This window comes from Conger conger, chromosome 18, assembly GCF_963514075.1.
Source record: "Conger conger chromosome 18, fConCon1.1, whole genome shotgun sequence".
In the NCBI taxonomy this organism is placed as follows: domain Eukaryota; kingdom Metazoa; phylum Chordata; class Actinopteri; order Anguilliformes; family Congridae; genus Conger; species Conger conger.
Window position 1 is genome coordinate 11,377,628 of NC_083777.1, and position 21,741 is coordinate 11,399,368.

The 21,741-nt window shown below is 42.0% G+C and overlaps 2 protein-coding genes across 5 annotated transcripts; both read left to right on the forward strand.

The window, feature by feature from the left end:
- Positions 1-8,373, forward strand: LOC133118648 (hydroxylysine kinase-like). 4 transcript variants are annotated; one of them, XM_061228776.1, is made up of 7 exons: positions 1-432; positions 4,207-4,273; positions 4,408-4,482; positions 4,579-4,887; positions 6,173-6,315; positions 7,084-7,264; positions 7,399-8,373. In XM_061228776.1, exons 3-7 carry the CDS (start codon positions 4,434-4,436, stop codon positions 7,839-7,841), a joined length of 1,125 nt encoding a protein of 374 aa, XP_061084760.1. In that variant the 5' UTR covers positions 1-432; positions 4,207-4,273; positions 4,408-4,433; the 3' UTR covers positions 7,842-8,373. The 4 variants fall into 4 exon arrangements, with proteins under 4 accessions (XP_061084760.1, XP_061084759.1, XP_061084758.1 ...); XM_061228775.1 differs by lacking the exon at positions 4,207-4,273 and having other exon boundaries at positions 1-614; XM_061228774.1 differs by lacking the exon at positions 4,207-4,273.
- Positions 8,374-11,974: 3,601 nt separating this feature from the next.
- On the forward strand, positions 11,975-21,065 carry eef1a1a (eukaryotic translation elongation factor 1 alpha 1a). Its single transcript, XM_061227474.1, has 8 exons — positions 11,975-12,117; positions 13,897-14,072; positions 15,343-15,522; positions 17,738-18,034; positions 18,210-18,360; positions 18,730-18,986; positions 19,388-19,622; positions 20,246-21,065. The coding sequence occupies exons 2-8, from the start codon at positions 13,929-13,931 to the stop codon at positions 20,368-20,370; spliced, it is 1,389 nt and encodes a 462-aa protein (XP_061083458.1). The 5' UTR covers positions 11,975-12,117; positions 13,897-13,928; the 3' UTR covers positions 20,371-21,065.
- The last annotated feature ends 676 nt before the right edge of the window (positions 21,066-21,741 follow it).

Sequence of the window (21,741 nt, forward strand, 5' to 3'; positions counted from 1 at the left end):
GGTAACGACGCGGCAGACTGGAGTTAAGACATATAAAAAGTGATCAACTCGTCTGGGTCTGTGTAAACATAACATGGTGTCAGAGTTAATCTCGCAATATAAAAACATAAGAACGTGGCGCAGTTACAGCCACCAAAAGCTTTAAGCCTGCAAGTCAATCTTTCCGAGAATTGGAAAAGTAGCATCCCGCGGTTAGAAATTGCACTGCGAGCGGCATAGCAGAGAAATCTTTGCATGTTGCTGGAGAGGAGGCGATACAAGTATGTAACACGTTTGACTTCCAAAGAGATGAGAGATAAAAACGCAGTGCTTAAGAAAAAATTCTAAGAATATTGTGAACCGAGGGACCATCGGAGACGATAGAAGCGTACGTCACGGACCTGAAAAGCAAGGCAAAGTCACTGTGAGTTTGAAAAGCTGCAGGACTCCCTGGTAAGAGGTAGAATTGTTTGCTGTTTAAGGGACGACCAAGTGAGAGGCGGACCTCACGCTAGAAAAGGCTATTGATATTTGCCTTGCCAGCGAGATCACATCTAGCCGAGTCAAAGCACTAAATGATGAAATGGAAGTGCATAGGATCAGGACAGTAAAAGCAAACGGGAAGAACTACAAAAGTAAGTCAAAGACAGAGCCTGATGAACAAAAGGGAACACACTGTAGCAGATGTGGCTATATGCATGCGGAAATAAAATGCCCAGCCTTTGGCCAGATATGCAAGTCATGTAAAAAGAAAATAATATTTTGCAAAGATGTGCAAATCAGAAAGTCAACATAGATACAGTCAGAAAATGCATGCAATTGATCAAACTGGGAGCAGTGATGAGATCAGTGAGAACATGTTCATGGGCACAGTAGGAGTTGAGCATGATAAATGCATTGGGGCTATAGAGGCTGAGATAATGTGGGCTGAGAATCTGATAATAAACAGTAGTAATGTGACATTTGAGCTTGACACTGGAGCAGAGTGTAACGTCATGTCAGAGAAGACATTCAGCTCACTAGATATCAGTGGAAGGCTCAAAGCATCCAACTGTAAGCTAGTCACCTACTCAGGCCACTAGATGGCACCCCTGGGCTAGAAAGCGCTCACATTCCAGTTCAGAGCCCAAAAACATAAGATTGAATTTGCGATCATGCAGCAGGAGGCACCAGCAATACTGGGACGTGCATCATGCCAGAAATTGGGCATGGTAAAAAGACTGTATGATGTCAGAACTGACATGAACCTATTTACTGGAGTGGTCTGTTTACCAGGTGAGCACCATATAAAGATTGACCCCACTGTTGTGCATGCACCGAGGAGAATACCTGTTGCGCTCAGGGACAGGGTCATTGGAGAGCTCCATTGAATGGAGCAGATGGGAGTCACTTTGAAACAAACAGAGCCAACAGAATGGGTCAATAGCATGGTCACGGTAGTCACTCCCAAAGAAGATTCGCATTTGCATGGACCCAAAGGATTTGAACCAAGCAATCCAATGGACATACTATGCTCTATTGACTGTGGAAGAAGTGGTATCCCACATGCCAAATGCAAAGTACTTCTCAGTACTAGACAACCTATCAGGGATTTTGGCAAATAAAACTGGACGATGAGAGCTCCAAGCTGTGCACCATGAACACGCCAATAGGACACTATCTCTATCTGTGCTTACCTTTTTGAGTGTCATCAGCGTCTGAGGTGTTCCAGCGCACACTGAAGACTCATCTCTTCAGGCTACACCTTTCCCTCCCTAACTCACCACCATGATTAGCCTTATATATGCCATAGACTGTAATGGCAGTATTTATAGATGTTGTTTTTTGTATTAGTTATTGTATTTTTGTACTCGGGGTATTCTAGCTGCCAACTGTGGTATGCTAGTTTGGAAGTTGGTGTATTCTTCAAGGGTTCCGATTATATCTGTATGGTTACACTAGGACTCGGAACTGTACTGTCCTCTCAGGTCCTCTTGGATAAGAGCGTCTGCTAAGTGCCATGCAATGTAATGTTCCAGAGGTCCATGGCGCAAATGATAGCAGGTCTGTACGGGGTTGTCAACATCAGTGACGACTTGCTGGTGTGAGGAGACACAGAGGAAGAGCATGATCGCAGACTGGTGGCAGACTGGGGGCGACATGGGGGCGACATGGCTCAGGCAGTAAGAGCAGTCGTCTGGCAGTCGGAGGGTTGCCGGTTCGATCCCCCGCCCGGGCTGTGTCGAAGTGTCCCTGAGCAAGACACCTAACCCCCAAATGCTCCTGACAAGCTGGTCGGGGCCTTGCATGGCAGCCAATCGCCGTCGGTGTGTGAGTGTGTGTATGAATGGGTGAATGGAGAAGCATCAATTGTACAGTGCTTTGGATAAAGGCGCTATATAAATGCCTGCCATTTACCATTTACCATTTGGTGAAACTGCTGGTGAGGGCCAGAGAAAACAACCTGAAACCAAACAAGAGCAAATGCAGAATCAGGATGACCGAAATCAAATACATAGGCCATATCCTCAGTGCCAGTGGGTTGAAGCCGGACGAGGAAAAGGTGAGAGCCATTGTGCAGCTACCACCGCCCGAAGATGGGTGCTGCCATACTACAGGAGGGAAAGCCGGTAGCATACGGATCACTAGCTCTCACTGACTGCCAGCACAGGTATGCACAAATAGACAAGGAGCTGCTAGCTATAGTATATGGGTATGAGAAATTTCACCAGTATGTTTATGGCAGAGAAATTTAAGTGGAAAGTGATCACAAGCCATTGGAGAGCATCTTCAAGAAGTCCCTCCACCAAGCTCCTATGAGGCTACAGAGGATGCTGTTAAGAGGTATGATCTCAAAGTAACATACAGGTCAGGGAAAGAGCTCCATTTAGCAGAAGCTTTTAGCCGAGCTTTTCTCAAGGGACAGAAGGAAGATCTGCTAGGGAAAGAGTTGGAGGTAAACCATATGGCATATCAGCTACCCATGTCACAGGAAAAACAGGAACAGTTCAAGAGAGCAACAGCAAGTTAGAACATGTGACATCCAGTCCGAAATATGCCCAATCAAATGGTCAGGCAGAAAGGACGGTACAGATAATAAAAAACCTTCTCAAGAAGTCACAGTGCAGTAATGATGCTCCATATATAGCTCTCCTGGAATACCACAACACAAACACTGGAGGGAATAGGGTTATCACCTGCACAGCTACTAATGGGGCGGCGTTTGAAATCGAAGCTGCCAACATCCACCTCATTGCTTACCTCTGAAGGAACAGTCCAGGTGCACAACAAGCTGAAAGAAAGACAACAAAAACAAAAAGTCTATTATGACAGACAAACACGGAACTTACGTGATCTACAAGCTGGAGAGAAGGTCAGAACTCAAAGAGGAGAGACGTGGCAGCCAGCTGTGGTGCAGAAAAGGCATGAGCAACCAAGATCAATTATGGTTCGCACAGCAGATGGCAGACTGTATCAACGTAACAGGAAGCATCTAAGGAAGACAGAAGAGAAGGAGTTTCCATCAACAAATCCAAGGGATGTGGCCATGGAAACAGAGACAGGCATGAAAAGAGTGACAATGAACAGCACACAGCAGACAGTCAACACACTGACCCTACCGAGGGACAATCACAAATACAAACACATCAGATCAAGCCTGGAAGACCAGTCAAAATTCCTGCAAGATTCAGACACTGAACATTCAGACTGTGGCATAGATAAACACTCCTGTTTGATATGCAATTAATTAATCTCTGTCTGCAATGAGAGATTGATAAATTTGTTTTGAATATGAAAGATGGACTAATGGGCAGTTTGAGTTGTGGTATGTAGTATGGGGGCGACAGGGCTCAGGCAGTAAGCGCAGTCGTCTGGCAGTCGGAGGGTAGCTGGTTCGATCCCACGCCCGGGCTGTGTCGAAGTGTCCCTGTGCAAGACACCTAACCCCCAAATGCTCCTGACGAGCTGGTCGGGGCCTTGCATGGCAGACAATCGCTGTCGGTGTGTGAGTGTGAGTGTGTGTATGAATGGGTGAATGGAGAAGCATAAATTTTACAGCGCTTTGGATAAAGGCACTATATAAATGCCTGCCATTTACCATTTAGTATGCACTTTTGAATGTAATGCCGTAGTTACAGTATTCAAGTTTATTAAGTATATGTAAAATAAAAAAAGTCTTAAGAATATGTTTGTAATGTATGTGTACTGTTTGTATGGTTCAGTTTGTACTATGTCACTCTGTTTCAGCTGGCTTACAACAGTGATGAGAGGCAGAGCCTTGACACACAAGTTTTTGCATTGACATTAAACCTCAGTAAATATTATTTAATTCATTGTGAGTTGTCAGACTGAATTATAATTGTTATTGTTATTATTGTTGTTTTTGTTGTTGTGAAACTTTATTTAACCCTGTGTGATAATTTGTCCTCTGCATTTAACCTATTCTAGTTACTTAAGAACAGTAGGTGGCCACAATGCAGCACCCGGAAACCAAGTCCCATTCAGAGGCCGCACTGGTCAAGGGTAGGAGTATACCGAACCTGACATGCATGGCTTTCGTTGTAGGAGGAAAGCGTGAAATAAAAAAGTAACAAGTGCTCTGATCTTTTTTTCTGACAGCTGAGATGTCAATAGAGGAAGCCCAGCCAAGGCTCAGCGAGCACCAGGCCTCAGAACTGCTCGGCCGTCTCTTTGGGTTGACCGTGTCATTGATCCGCCCGCTGCCAAGCTATCATGACCAGAACTTTCATGTGGTGGCCGGCGAGGGAGGCCAGTATTTGCTGAAGATCATGAACTATGTGTTGAGCCAGAGTCTGGATCAGTATGAGCTGCAGAACCACGCCATGGCCTTCCTGCACCAGCATGGTCTGCCTGTTCAGACTGTCCTGCCCACCCTCACTGGGACCATGATGAGTCTTGAGGATATCGGTATGAATAAACACAGCAAGCAGATTAAATTCCATTCTGTGCTTTCAAAAAATAATGAAATGCAAAGTTTCTAAATTCCTCAGAATTATACTATAAACCACAATCAAATCAATATTTGTTGTGACCACCTTTAAAACTGCAAAATAAATATAAGAAAATTGGCTGGCTGGTTGTTTGAAACATAGAGAACGTGCCACAGTTCTTCTGCTTACTTTAGCTGTCTCACTTTCCTTTAGCTTTCCAGGTAGTCCCAGACAGCTGTAATCAATTTATCAGAAAAGTGGTCGATTGCTTATTAAATTACTTTAGTTAAATTACAACAATTCTCTAACATCATTTTTTGGAAGTTAATACTTGGAATTCACAAATATTCAGTTTTCTACTGAACATGCCACCCCTTTTCATAAACCCCCCCATAGCACCAAAAGGTTCCTCAGATTGGCAGCTCTGATAGTTTGGCCTCCGACCCCCTTTTCCCTGGTTAAACTAAACCAGCTTAAACACATTTATTTGCATCAACTTTTGAGTGTTTGAGGACAGCAATGGCTAGGCAGTGGATCTTATTGTAAGATTAACATTATATTAGCTAGCTAAGTTAGTATGGTTAGAAATTATTACAGTGCCATTGCATGTAAAAGCATATGTCCGAGTATTGCGTTTTGTACTTGCTTTTCGCCACGTTGTAGGTTATCTAGTACAGGCAAAAAAATAAATCATCGTACACTGGCAGAGTGTTGCACTTTATTAAGTTGGCTGCGACAAACTGTTTTAGTTGAAGATGTCATTTTTAGGCCAATTAATTGTGTGAAAACCACTGCCAATATTTGTATTAAATAAAACTAGCTATTAAATTAATCCAAGTCTACTTAATAATAACATTTACCGACAAACTTTTGTTTTTGTGTTGGAGTATTCTACAACCAATGCCTAGTGTTGGGCAGAGCTACTAGCCAACTTCATTTTACTGTAGCCTACTGTGTATAACTATTTCCATGAAGTAGCAATCAAGTATAATTGCACCTGTATTGACAAACAAAATTGTTATTATTAAATAAAGCCTGTAATTTCTGCACAGATCAAACAATATGGATGTCAATACCTTCAACTCAGAGCTAACCGTTTACACTAACGTCATATTCATGGTTTCATTTTAAAGCTCATCCTGTTCTGTTGTACCCTTAAGCATGCTTTTATGAAAGACCAACTTATGGTCTGTTGGTCTTGGAGAAAATTCAAGCTAATGTTATGTAAGGCTGTAAAATGTGAATATGTTGTGTTTTGGCAGATTGTGGATCTGGTAGTCAGAAGTACTTGGTGCGTTTGTTGACCTTCTTGCCTGGAACCACCATCGCTAATATCCACTGTTCCCCACGCATGCTCTACGAGGTAGGAAGGATGGCAGCAACAACGGATACAATGCTGCAGAAGGTAGGAGCATGTGCGCATTCTCACTTTTGCACTGAACAGATTGTTCCAACAAAGACATTTTAGATGGGCTATAGGCACTCCAAACCTTGTGTTTTTCATTTTCAGCAAATAGCAGAGTCCGATACATACTGCAAGGTGGACAAGACTCCGAAAATTAAATGAGTCCAGAGTCATGTTTTTTTTTTTTTTTTTTTTTATGTGCTAAATTTTAAACCTGATTGATGCATAGGTGATACATAAACACCCAGTGAAATTGAATAAAACTAGCAAAAAATTGGTCACACCTGTTTCAAATGTTACAATGAATCTGTATGTGAGAGTTAAACATGAGACCTTTCTGCTCATTTTAAAGACACATCACTTTTTATTTTCATTTTTTATTGTCTATAAATTATATTTAAACAATAAAAATAAAGGAAAAGGCTCTGTACAAAAGTTTGGGAACCCTTTTGGACCAAGACCTGGAAGACCAGGACTCAGGAGAACCCACACAAAAAAAAGAGCTGCAAAACAGAGTAGCAAACACACAGGACAACAATACAACCTAAACAAAGACCTACATGGAGTTGCCAGAAAGAACAACCTCAACACAAAATTCCAAAGTCAACCTTTTTGGCCATAAAATCTAAAGAACAGTTTAAGGTTTTGCTGAAGCGAAACAGTCTCAACGTGCATATTATAATTAGATGCTCGCTGATATAAATTGTCACTGAAAATGCTCTCTAATATGCAGTCAAAGTGTAAACTCATCTGCTGTTGCTGTGACAGATGGAGCACCCCAAACTGTGGGCCTTGCAGCGAGAGAACTACTTGTGGGGCCTGGGTAATGTGCACCTGCTGGAGCCCTACCTGCCGGCGCTGGAGGGAGAAGACGAGCTTCGGCTCGTGAAGGACGTCATGAAGATGTTCAAGAGTGAAGTCTTGGTACATATGAGTTCCTTCCGCAAGAGTGAGTTTTTCCCAACCAAACTGACTGAAAAAGTTCAGTGCTGATACAGAACATTGCTAAAACAGTGTGGTCTCGTCTTCCACTATAAACCTGATTATTGTCATTTGAGTAATTGATCAAGGTGTTCTTTCTAGGTCCAATTCATGGAGATTTCAATGACCAAAATATCATAGTGGAACCAGACTCTCCGATTGGCTACAGAATCTCTGGAATCCTGGACTTCGGGAATATGAACTATGGCTACTACATCTTTGAGCTGGCCATCACCATTATGTACATGATGATCGAGAGCCAAAGTCCACTGGAAGTGGGGGGGGTGGTGTTAGCGGGCTGGGAGAGTGTCCTCCCGCTGGACGAGGTGGAGCGAGACGCACTGTACACGCTGGTACTGGTCCGATTCTGCCAATCTCTGGTAATGGCTCGCCATACAGCCTCTCTGCACCCAGAAAACAAAGACTACCTCATGATCACTGCACGCAAGGGGGTCCGACTTCTACCCTTGCTCTGGAAGCTTGGCAAGGAGGCTGTGCTCAGGAAGTGGGTAGATGATGCTGGAGAGTATTCAGACAGGAAGTGATGATAGGACTGGTGTGATGCAGGTTCCTGCTGCTTTTCGGTTCATATGGGTTTGCTTTAATTAAAATTTCACTGTGAAATTTTAAATAAATCTGGTCAGACAATATACCACTTTTAACAGTTTAATCTTTAAATGATTTCATGATCCCAGTGTTATAGGGACAATGGTTCTTTATTTTTTGACATAAAACAGGCTTGAGGCTCCTCACCTTCTAAGGGTTTTGGAAACAAATATACTCTATGAAAGTCAGTAGGCTTATCACACAAAGGTTCCAGCAAGCAAAATCCATAAAGTTCTCACCTAAATGAGTTAACTCAGAGAAACATTGAACTTACTAACTTACTAGAGTCTGGCTGACAGTGGATTCGATTCCGATATTTGGGAATAAAAACAATTCCAGTAACAATATACCGTTATACATATACATATGGATCCCTCAGATTTGGTTGTAAAGGGAACTGTGAAAGATGCACTGAAGACAGTATATTCTACAATACTTGAAAAATGAATGGGCGATGTTGCTAAAAGGAGGGTTGGGGTAAGTGTTATATTTAATAAATACAAAGAAATAAATGCTATCTCATTTGTTTTTCCACATTTATTGACAAAAACATTTTTCCAAAAAATCGTGAAAATACATAAGTGTATAATCCTATCTCCAAAAAGTAAAAAACAAATGCTTGAAAAATGAATGGGCGATGTTGCTAAAAGGAGGGTTGGGGTAAGTGTTATATTTAATAAATACAAATAAATAAATGTTATCTCATTTGTTTTTCCACATTTATTGACAAAAACCTTTTTCCAAAAAATCTGGAAAATACATGAGTGTATAGTCCTTTCTCCAAAAACTAAAACAAAATGCTTGAAAAATGATTTGGTGAATCTACCAACAGAAGTGATGGGAAATGTGTTATTTTTAATAAATATGAAAAAGTTTATGTAAACCCATTTGTTTTTCCACATTTATTGACAACAACATTTTTGCAAAAAATCTTGAAAAATACAAAACTGTAAGGAGTCTTATCTCCAAAAACTACAAAAAAAATCCGTTACAAATTAATTTGTGATTCTACCGACAGAAGTGATGGGAAATGTGTTATGTTTAATAAATATGAAAATAATGTAACCCCATTTGTTTTTCCACATTTATTGACAAAAACATTTTTACAAAAAATCTTGAAAATACATTAATGTATAGTCTTATGTCCAAAAACGGAAAAAAAAAATGCTTAAAAAATTAATTGGTGATTTTACCAAAAGGAGGGTTGGGGTAAATCTTATATTTAATAAATCCAAAGAAATAAATGTTATCCCATTTGTTTTTCGAAATTCATTGACAAAACATTTTTTCCAGAAAATCATGAAGATTCATGATTTATAGTCTTATAGTCTGTATAGTCTTATCTCCAAAAACAGAAATAAATGCTTGAACAACATTTCTTGTGATTTCATTACTTGGAGGGCTGGGAAATGTGTTATATTTAATAAAAAAATTACTTTTTTTCCATTTGTTTTTCAACATTCATTGACAAAAACATTTTTCCAAAAAATCTGGAAAATACATACGTGTATAGTTTTATGTCCAAAAACAGAAACAAATGCTTGAAAAAATTTCTTGTGATTTCATTACCAGGAGGGCTGGGACATGTGTTATATTTACTATAAATGAGCTTTTTTTCCCATTTGTTTTTCAACATTCATTGACAAAAACATTTTTCCAAAAAATCTGGAAAATACATACGTGTATAGTCTTATCTCCAAAAATGAAAAAAAAAATGCTTGAAAAATTAATTGGTGATTCAACCAACAGAAGTGATGGGAAGTCTGGAAAATACATAAGTGTGTCGTCTTATTTATCAACATTCATTGACAAAAACATTTTTTACAAAAAATCATGAGAATACATAAGTCTATAGTCTTCTGTGCAAAAACGAAAAACAATGCTTAAAAAATTAATTTGTGATTCAACGAACAGAAGTGACGGGAACTCGGGAAAATACATAAGTGTGTAGTCTTATCTCCAAAAACAAAAAAAAATGCTTGTAAAATTAATTGGCAATTCAACCAACAGAAGTGATGGGGAATGTGTTATATTTAATAAATATGAAAAACCACATTTATTGACAAAAACATTTTTCAAAAAAATCTGTATTCACAAGAATACATTTCTTGTGATTTCATTACCAGGTGGGCTGGGAAATGTGTTATATTAAATAAAAATGAAGAAACAAATTTGTTTTTTTACATTTATTGACAAAACTGTATTTTCAGAAAATCTTGAAAATACATAAGTCTATAGTCTTATGTCGAAATACAAAAAAAAAAATGATTGAAAAGATTTCTTGTGATTTCAATGCCAGGAGAGCTCGGAAATGTGTTATAGTGAATAAATACAAAGAAATAAATGTAATCCCATTTGCTTTTCCACATTTAATTGACGAAAACATTTTTCAGAAAATCATGAAAATACATAAGTCTATAGTCTTTAAAAAAATGCTTGAACAAATGTATTGTGATTTCAATGCCAGGAGGGCTGGGAAATGTATTTATTAAATAAATATGAAGAAATAAATGTTATCCAATTTATTTCTCCACATTTATTTACAAAAACATTTTTACAGATGTTGAAAAAGAAATGCGAATCCAACTGTTTCAGGAAATTGAAAAAAGTGCTTGAAATATGAATTTGTGATTTTACCAAAAGGATGGCTGGATGTTATCTTGAATAAAAATAAAGAAATCCCACTTCTTTTTCAACATTTATTGACAAAAACATTTTTCTTTTGTCCAAAAACTTAAAAAACAAAAAAACTTAAAAACAAAAAAACAATGCTTGTGTGATTTCACTCCCATTTGGGATGGAAAATGTGTTATATTTGATATATATGAAGAAATACTTGTCATCCCATTTGTTTTTCAACATTTATTGACAAAAAACATACCTGAATATGTATTTAAACATTTTTTTTTTTTTTTTTTTTTTTTTTTTTTTTTACAGTGACTTATTGAATACAATTACCATTTTGGAGGATTTTGCAATCGCATAATTCCAATTTCCAAAAGTAAAAATTCACAAAATCAATAGCATGTATAACATCTTCAATGTGTGCTTGGGTTTTGTTGAAAATAATTCTTTTTTTTTTTAATAGATTTTTAAATAATGCCATGTATTGAACACGGTTAACTTTACAATCCCATTATTCCAAATTCCCACAGTAAAACAGCAAATAATCAATGTCATGTATACCATGGGTGGCACAGATGGTGCAGTGGGTAGCACTGCCGCGTCACAGCAAGGAGGTCCAGGGTTCGAATCCCCGTCGGCTGGGGCCTCTCTGTGTGGAGTTTGCATGGGTTTCCTCCCACAGTCCAAAGACCTGCAGGTTAGGCTGATTGGAGTGTCTAAATTGCCCCTAGGTATGAGTGTGTGAGTGAATCAATGGTGTGTGTGCCCTGAGATGGACTGGCGACCTGTCCAGGGTGTATTCCTGCCTTTCGCCCAATGTATGCTGGGATAGGCTCCAGGCCCCCTGCGACCCTGTTCAGGATAAGTGGGTTAGGATAATGAATGAATGAATGAATGAATGTATACCATGGTTAGTGATCTTCAAGCATACCATGGTGTTTCCCGAAAATAGTTTAACGTTTTTCATGGATTTTTAAAATGTGCCATGTATTGAATTCTACATTCTAAATACAAACTGTAAAAACGCACGAAATCGAAGGCACGGATACATGCGAAAGTGGTTTTCATGAATATTGTCGAATCTACTTTTTTGGAATGTAAAAAATCGCCATGCATTGTAATTACTATTTTGGACTATTCCGTGTTATTATTATTGAGTGTTGAAAATAACAAAACGGTATCATTTCGAGTATTGAACGTCAAAACACCGTAAACCGCAATGTAGATGCGCACCAAATTGCTGATAGCGTGACCGCAATACCCTACAAAGGTAAACAGGGCAAAATTAAATGTGCTCTGCTAGCATTCCATTAAATAAGCAGGACAGCGTTTTGTTGAGTTAAAAAGTTGCTTGGAATTACTGTTATTTCCCATATTTTGTTCGATGACATTCACTTTCTCTGCGGTTAAAATATTGCAAGTATGCACTGTAGTCTACCGTTCATGGTTCTGTATTTAGTCCTAGAGGGGGTTGGAGCAATGAGAGCACCGACGACAATTCCGACACCCTCACCCGTCTGCAATATAAGCAGATGAGCAGGCGCTCTCCATCTCTTCTGCACTGAATGCAATTCGTCACAACGAACACAGGTAGGAAACTCGGGAATACTATAATGCAACATCATTGTATTTCTTTCGAACAAAATCACTTGAGGAACATTTTTATTTAATAGGAAAGTTATCACCGATGGTATTTAGAAAACCCTGCCTCTGGAAATAAACAAGTGATGTTTGATTGCGACGTTGTGCATGGACAGAAAGAGCAACCGAGCAGGGAGATGAGATATGGCGTCGCGATGAGGGGGGGGTGGACACGTTAATCCTGCAGCTAAACCCCTCATGGATCTCCGTGGCTATAACTCGGTAGACCCTGCTCCATTTCCGTTTTTTACAACGCTTTAAATAACGGAAGGTGTCCATGCATGCTTCGTTTGTATCGGGACATTTTTACTTTAAATTCGTGTGCCTTCACGCAATATACAATATTTCGTTTTATTTAGAACGTATTATTTTATAAGGTTGCCTACCGGCAAAATGTGGACCGTGATGAAATTGACGAAGAAAACGCGCTAGGGATAAAGTCTAGGCCTGGAGCCGTTACGTTGGAAATGACGGAAGCAATGTCCCGCTTGGTGCCCTAACGTGGTTAGATTATTAGGACGCAGTCTTAGCCTGTATCTTAGAAACTAGCTAACGTTACTGTGGTAGCAAGCTAACGTTAGCGAGATGTATTTTCGTGCGCCTAGAGAGGGTGGTGGTATTTGCAGACCGTTCACAGAATTTGAAGTTAATCCATTGTCTTTGTTATACGGGTCTTATTGTTCTTTTAAGACAAGGCTGTTTCAATAAAACCATATGACAACTCCGATAATTTGCAGGGGTACTAGACTAGCCGTCTAATATTGCAGTTATGTCAATTATTTAATTCATTCAGGAATACATTTTTTTAAAGTGATGTGCATGCTTCTCAACCGTGTTCATTAAAAAAAATATTTTTAGATGGCTAACACTACAAATACTATAACCGTGAACAGTCACGGTTATAATAGCTTCGTAGTTATCTTATATGCACAAATCAATGGCTGCTATTCTCAGTGATGGAGGGCTTTGTGACCGGTGATACACAGTGGCAAAGAAGGGAAAAAAGGGTTACCTACTTGACAAAATTAAAGCTTGCTTGGTCTCAGATCTGATGCTGAGCTGCAGAATGTGAAGGATTAAGGGCGTATGAATTTGCTGGCCTTATTAGTGCGGGAGCAGAGGTAGTGTAAAGACTCACTGATTTTGGCAGTGCTGTGCTGATTGGCCTGTTGTCTGCTGTTGGAATTGATGGTAGGGACAAGTCCCTGTGAGCGAGATTATCACTCAAATTCATTTTTTAGCGAGCAGCTTGTTTGTGCATTTGCATTTCTGTAATGTGAATTAGCTACATTCAGACATCCTGCGATTGGGCTTAAACAGCAATTACTGGGCAGCGCATTTTAACTACCGTATGTACCAGTCCTGGGTCAAATGCGTAATTGTTTTTGATTCAAATTATTTTTCTGTGCTCGATTGATCTTGCCTGGAGCAATTGAGCTGACCAGAAGATGGGGTTTGCACTTTTTGAGAGCACTTTTTTGGGTTCCAGTACACCAGCCAAGTTCAGTAATTGGTTTTGAATTCAAATTTCACAGGTGTCATCTTGGAGGGCTCCATTCTAGACTAGAGTGCTCCAAAGGGACCCAGTTGTGCCATTTTAGTAAGCTATAAATGCGAAATATATCCACACAAAAAAAAACACAGAGGGGGTACCCCGCTTTTCCCCATCAGATTAATCAGAGTGCTTCCTTTTGTTCAAATTTTTGTTGTGTGTTGGCGACTTTTCAGTGTCTGCGCCATCTTGAATTGGATCAGCAGCAATGGGCAAGGAGAAGCTTCACATCAACATCGTGGTCATTGGTCACGTGGACTCCGGCAAGTCCACCACCACCGGGCACCTCATCTACAAGTGCGGCGGCATCGACAAGAGGACCATCGAGAAGTTCGAGAAAGAAGCCGCAGAGGTACGTACCACGCAGAGGCTCAGCCAGGCTTCAAAACAGAAGCAGGTTTCTATGGAAACCTTATATCGCACTGTGAGGGGGTGTGGTAATTGCTGTGAGGGCTCTAGGACATGAGCTAGGACTGAAAGGTGTTATTTTACAAAATCAAAATGGCATCTGTGCCCGAGTAACACTTAGGCTGACGGACATGCAAGTATGAACTCCATGTCCAGAAGAGTGCTGAGAAAATAAAATGAAAATCCTTAATCGTGTAAGTGGAAAAGGCACCAAAAACAAAGGTACAAATATTTTTTGTTAAGAAACCATCTTCATTGTTATGAACGAAAGACTGTATAACAAGTGACTAGGAGCAGCCAGCAATCAAAAACATTTGGTTCATCAGTTACAAGAACAGCCCAAATCTGAGAAAGGCGGGTTCAGGAAACACACAAAAACATAAAAGGAAACAGACATACAAATAAACGCAACAAGGTGCAGGAACGAGGATATGCTGGGGTACTCAGAAGAGGCACAAAATTATTTGAAAAAAATAGTTCAAAATACGTAGCATTTTTGCCCGTTTGTTGTGCAAGTATCTTTTGTTGCTATGCACATATTTTATCCAGAACAATGTTCTGTCACCAAAAAGCACATCCCATTAAGATGCGCTTTTTGTGGATGGACCCCCACAGCCTACTAGTAGCCCTGACCGTAGTAAAGGGAGAGAGGGCTACAGTGCGCAGGGCTGTCTCTGATCACATGACCAGTGACCCCCTCGTGACACCTCCAGCCTGCCTGGGGCAGTTGGTCATGAAACGCACTCCAGCACGTGCGGCTCAGCTGGCAGCATAACCTGGACACGCAGGTCCACTTCAGGAGTGCATGCAATCATCCGTCTCCTCTTCACATTGACTGAGGGCATTGCAGCAATGAGACCATGCAAGACAGTACAATTTGAGAAAAAAGGAAGAACAGGGCTTAGAAATTAGTCTAAACAAAAACAATTGCAGTGGTACAGCCATGGAACAAAACTATATTCTGTTTGGGGTGTCTCGGTGGCGCAGCCTGTAGAGCACTGACCGCATGCTCATTGCGAGCCGCGACGTCGGGGGTTCGAATCCGACTGTCCGACATTTGTCGCATGTCTTCCCCTCTCTCGCTCCCATTCTTCCTGTCTCTCTATACTATATGCTGTCCAGTAAATCTGATAAAAGGCCTAAAAAAAAAACTGTATTCTGTTTTCTGTGGGAGACATGGGCTAATGAATTGGTGTTTGCCGTTTTTGTTCCAGATGGGAAAAGGTTCATTCAAGTACGCCTGGGTTTTGGACAAGCTCAAGGCTGAGAGAGAGCGTGGCATCACCATCGATATCTCCCTCTGGAAGTTCGAGACCAGCAAGTACTACGTCACCATTATCGACGCCCCAGGACACAGGGACTTCATCAAGAACATGATCACCGGAACATCCCAGGTGTGTGTTCATCACCATCACTGCCATTTCACGGGGTTTCTTTGATGTTGCATTTGATGCCATAGTAATACATCACAGATTGTCCATTTACCAAGAAGCATTCTTAATTCTTATTCTCTGCATTCTTCGCACCATTCTCTGCAAACTCTAGAGACTGTTGTGCATGAAAATCCCAGGAGATCTGCAGTTTGAGATTCTCAAACCATCCTGTCATTTCCAACAATCATTTCACAGTCAAAGTCACTTAGATCACGTTTCTTCCCCATTCTGACATTTGGTCTGAAAAACAGCTGCACCTCTTGACCATGTCGGCATGCTTTTATGCATTTAGTTGCTGCCACATGATTGGCTGTTTAAATATTTGCATTAACAAGCTGGTGTACAGGTCTACCTAAGTGTATATTAAACTCATTAGCCACCACAGTCATTTGCCCATTTTAATATTCATATATTCCTGTATTTAGTGTTTCACATCAGCTAATAATAATCTTGTGTTGAATGGCCTACATACAAATTCAGCAATGTTTACACTTTGCCATTTTACTGTCGGGGAACCTCGCAGGTACAAACTAGCGTGTGCTCTGCTGTATATGGTGGTAGGTTGTGTCTTACAGTGAAATGACAGAATAAGACTTGGATGATTTGCAGGAACAAAATGCACATTTATTGGCACACGTTTTTAGAATGGGCTATTGTGTCTTTTTAGTCTGTCTTGAGCAAGTGCATTTTTAGATCATACAGTCGCAGCTATTTTTATGCTTCCCCCACAAGGGGCAGAGAAACTAAGCTCTGGTCTCCTGTGAGACACTAATTATTCCAGCAGTTTGTCTGTTCCCATTCTCTTTGGTGATGCCCTGATGGCTTAAGATCTTTCTTCAGGTGCTGGCACAGTCTTCTTTCTCGTTTGTGTGTTTGTTGTGCAATTGTACTTAGCTGCTCCCCACCCGCAACATAGCACTGCAGAACTTGGAGAGAGAATAATGGCGAGAGACTGAAAGAAAATGCGATTTAATTGATGTGTCTTTTATAGAGAACATTTGTGACTCCGCTTTATCGCATGTAAGGTGCGCATTTCATAGATATAGTACTGTGAAAAAAGTCTTAGGCACCCTAGATTTTTTTTTGTATGAATTTGGTTTGTTTTTTGTTTGCTTATTTTTGGTTTTCTGCATTAAGTCAGTAGAAAACAGCAAATTTGAAAAAACAAAACAAGAAATGTTCGAGGCATTTTGTTCAATAAAGTCACATGTTAAGTAATAGACCACTTTTCAGATAAAAACTTGATATGTAAGACTCTGATTACATGGAGAGCCAGAAGCAAGCGAGACTGTGGCAAGTTGTTTGGAACAACCTACCACAATTTTTCTTTTTATATTTAGAAACTGGCGGCACGGATGGTGCAGTGGGTAGCACTGCCGCCTCACAGCAAGGAGGTCCTAGGTTTGAATCCCTGTCGGCCGGGGCCTCTCTGTGGAGTTTGCATGTTCTCCCCGTGTCTGTGTGGGTTTCCTCCGGGTACTCTGGTTTCCTCCCACAGTCCAAAGACATTCAGGTTAGGCTGATTGGAGAGTCTAAATTGCCCGTAGGTATGAGTGTGTGTGTGTGTGTGAGTGAATGGTGTGTGTGCCCTGCGATGGACTGGCGAACTGTCCAGGGTGCGTTCCTGCCTTTCACCCAATGTATGCTGGGATAGGCTCCAGCGACCCTGGATACGCGGGTTAGGATAATGAGTGAATGAATGAATATTTAGAAACTGTTCATTTAATTATTTTTGAAAGCATCTACGCTTTGCAGAATTTTTCATTTAAGACACGCACTGTATGTCCACATTGAACAGTCAGTCATGAGGTGGGACTCATACCTATCACTGATAAAAACCCATGACTGAACTGTGCTGGCAGCAGTGGTTTTTTTCAAATAAGGTGCAAGCTGACCTAGGAAGATAAACTCTAACCAGCTATAGCTAATGTTACAGTTGCCCCAGGACTCCAGCTTTCACCAGTCCTGTGCAATTGTTGGCCTGAAAAGCTTGCAACTTAAAATCAGCTTGATGATTAACACTGAAATGAGCATCTTTCTATTGATCTGGCAAAGTGGGGGGGGGGGGGAGAGCGGCGGAGAGCGGCACCTCTGATAATGACTTAAATCATTGCCAAAGAAATGAGTTGATTGTAATTTTTTTTAAATGGGTGAAACGTCCCCTTCCCCTGCCCAGGCGGACTGCGCGGTGCTGATCGTGGCGGCCGGGGTGGGCGAGTTCGAGGCCGGGATCTCGAAGAACGGGCAGACGCGTGAGCACGCCCTGCTGGCCTACACGCTGGGGGTGAAGCAGCTCATCGTGGGCGTCAACAAGATGGACTCCACCGAGCCCAACTACAGCCAGAAGCGCTACGAGGAGATCGTCAAGGAAGTCAGCACCTACATCAAGAAGATCGGCTACAACCCCGACACGGTGGCCTTCGTGCCCATCTCCGGCTGGAACGGGGACAACATGCTGGAGTCCAGCCCAAACGTGAGCACAGACATTCTCCAAAAACTCACTAACTCTCCATTTGGATAAATGTCCGTTAGCGCCCCAAGATGAACCAAACTGAATTTACAAGCATTGCCCGAATTGACTTGAATGGATCCCATGTATTGGTGGGTTTTCCCCCCCCAGTTTGTTCATTGCAGTGTGGTCTCTGCAGATGACGTGGTTTAAAGGGTGGAAGATCACCAGGAAGGACGGTAACGCATCAGGGACCACACTGCTGGAGGCCCTAGACGCCATCCAGCCCCCGTCCCGCCCCACGGACAAGCCACTCCGCCTACCGCTCCAGGACGTCTACAAGATTGGCGGTAAGGGGGGGTGACCTGGGAGGCCTGTGTCTGAGGCACAGTGTTGGGGGTATCCACAAATTCATTTTGGAAAAGCATGGAACTACTGAAGTATGCATGAATAAGTATAATGCATTCGTTTGAGTAATACTGAGAAATGTGGGATTTACATTTAAATAAAAAAGGCAAGCTATGAAAGACGTAGGTGAAGTGGACAGGGTTCAGTGCAAATTTATATTCTTATTATTAAATTAAAAGGAGAGCAGCTGTTGGGTTTTTGGTGCCGTTCACATTTTGGCGGTATCCTTGTTGAAGGAAGAATACAAGCATTTTTGGATCTGGCAATGGCTGTTGACTGCGGTTGGTTAAGCCTTTAAACGCGTCTGCCAGGAATCGGGACGGTGCCCGTGGGGCGCGTGGAGACGGGCCTGCTGAAGCCCGGCATGGTGGTGACCTTCGCCCCCGTGAACGTCACGACGGAGGTGAAGTCGGTGGAGATGCACCACGAGGCCCTGACGGAGGCGTTGCCCGGCGACAACGTGGGCTTCAACGTTAAGAACGTCTCCGTCAAGGACATCCGCCGCGGCAATGTGGCGGGGGACAGCAAGAACGACCCTCCGCAGGAGGCCGCCAACTTCACCGCGCAGGTGAGCCGGGGACACAGTCGAAAGCTGGAGACTGCGGTCACGCCAACATGAGCTGCATGGTTATCACTCCAAACTCAGATTCAAAAAGATTTACTGTCCATACAACATAGACATGAAAAAACATGCCTTCGGACTGTTTGTGCATTTAATAAAAATGCCCAGTAACAAAAATATCAATAAAGGACAACTATGTTAATAAAAATATAAATGGCATATCAACTCTATGCAAATGGCAACCTGCAAAAAATCTCACATTGGGCCCTACCACCCCAGACCCCATCCCCGCACCAATACAGCACAATTTCTTGATGAGAGAAATAGGAAGAGAAAGGCAGATACCGCCAGCAGCACACAGAGGCTGTCGGCAGTACATTGAGAATGATGGCATTGGCCTCTTCCAGGTGATCATCCTGAACCACCCGGGGCAGATCAGCGCCGGCTACGCCCCGGTGCTGGACTGCCACACCGCCCACATCGCCTGCAAGTTCGCCGAGCTCAAGGAGAAGATCGACCGCCGCTCGGGCAAGAAGCTGGAGGACAACCCCAAGTCGCTGAAGTCCGGCGACGCCGCCATCGTGGACATGGTCCCCGGGAAGCCCATGTGTGTGGAGAGCTTCTCCGAGTACCCTCCGCTAGGTGAGTGCCGTTAGCACGTTAGCGTGGGAGAAGACCGACCTCAGCGAGTCAGTAATATTAACGAGTGTGCCACAAATGTGGTTTGTTATTAGGAATTTGTTTCAGAATTCCCCCCCCCCCCCCATTTTCTCTCAATTTGGTGGCCAACTGTACCGTTTATTTCAATCAACTGTGTATATTGAGGAAACACTGCTCCCCGGTGGCCGGGAGGACATCCACGCGCCTACTTCAAGTCGCATCTTCTCGAGCCCTGGACCTCGTCTCCGGGGCGATCAGGGGCGCTCGTATGCAGTGAACCTCCTCGTTGAGTCCCTCTCCCCACCCTCAGAGCGACGGCCCAATTACGCCGCTCCCTCATGCTGTACTCGGATCTGGCAGGACTGGGGCGCGAACCCAGTTACAGTGTGCAACTGCATCGAATGAAAGTCCAGTACCTTAGCCGTGCGGGTTGGGTTAAATATAAACTATGTGAACTATGTGAGCAGTTCGGCTATGTGAGCAGTTCACGCTTCCGAGCATAGACTTGACTTCGACACGGTTTCAGTTTCTACTGGAAATAAAAATTCAGCATAGAATTAAAATGATCTGCATTTGATTTGTTCTGCCTTTCCTTACCTTCCCAGGGCGCTTTGCAGTGCGGGACATGCGCCAGACGGTGGCGGTCGGCGTCATCAAGGGCGTGGAGAAGAAAGCCGCCACCACCGGCAAGGTCACCAAGTCCGCCCAGAAAGCTCAGAAGGCAAAATGAACGTTGTGCTTCGCTGCCGACTCCAGGGTCACCCGTGGCAGAATGACGGTCTCCCAGCTCTTTCCCCCCATTGGCTGCTTCCGCTCCATTGTCAAAGACTGGTTAATTGTTACAATGCATCGCAAAACTATCAGAAGGAAAAAAAAAAACATTACAATCGGATCTTCTTGATGACCATTTGTGTGTTCCATTGCACATGGCTTCTTTTGTTTACTTTTTATTAGGCAAACTATTTAGTCTTAAAGGTGTACTTGTACAGTAATTGGGACCGCGACCATGAACAACACCATGTGAGGGCAAAGCCCCCCAGGCCTCTCTCTGGAGTGCAGTGTTAGTCCAGTCTTCATGTTGTCTTGCTTTCTGTGTTTGTTTGCACTTAGTAGTTCACAGCTGGCTGAGCTGTCAACTTAAAACTCTTCAATAGATTAAAAACAATGAATGCTGTGCTCCGTCTTAGCTTTGAACTGAAGAAATAAAAAATAACTCTCCCATATCTTCAGATTCCAGCTGCATGCAATCATTTGGTGCACTTTATATTGTTGAAATCTTCACTTGTGTGGCACTTTGTTTGGCTTAAGCTATTCCTTGCTCTTGCACTGAAACTTTGATTGGCGTCAAACCCTGCACCTTATTGTTTTAACTGTGGGCCAAAAGGCATTCTACATGACATTAAAGATGTTTTAACTGGTGACAAATGATTGACGGTTTTTTTTATTTTACAATGAGGTCTCATTCATCACACAAGATAATAAGTCTACCATATAACAGAATACATTGTGTGCGTTTCACTGCTTGTGGAGATAAAACCATTCAATCTAGCGTCTCTACAGTACAGTAATTTGCTTTCTTATGGAAGCAACCGTTATTCTGCAGAGTTTTTACTTTGACCTTTTAATCATTTCTGGATCCAACTTCCCCCTACTCCTAGTATGCTAGCTCCCTGAAGTTGGCAACAATTAGACTTCCTGTACAGAAGTTCCAGTTTCAACTTCCTGTGATTTTCCGTCAAAATAAGAGCTGCTGAGTAACGTTAAATAATGAGAACATGGTTACCGCGTTTTCTGCGCTTCCTCACAAAATTACCATTGTTTAAATTCATTGCTGATAGAACAATTAGCTTGCTGTTTGACTAGTTACTATATTGTAGACCAAGCATAAATTGCTTGACCCTGTCGGTTCAATAACTGCTCATTTGCAGACCTGCTTGCTGTTTGAAAAAAATGTTGCCAAATATGAATCTATGTATAATATATTTTAAATTTTACATTTATTATCTAAAATCATGTTCCGAGCAATTGTTGCTGTATTTACAGTGTGGTAAGGGCATGCAATGCCATTGACTGTCAATTCACGACCAGCTCATTTGCATAG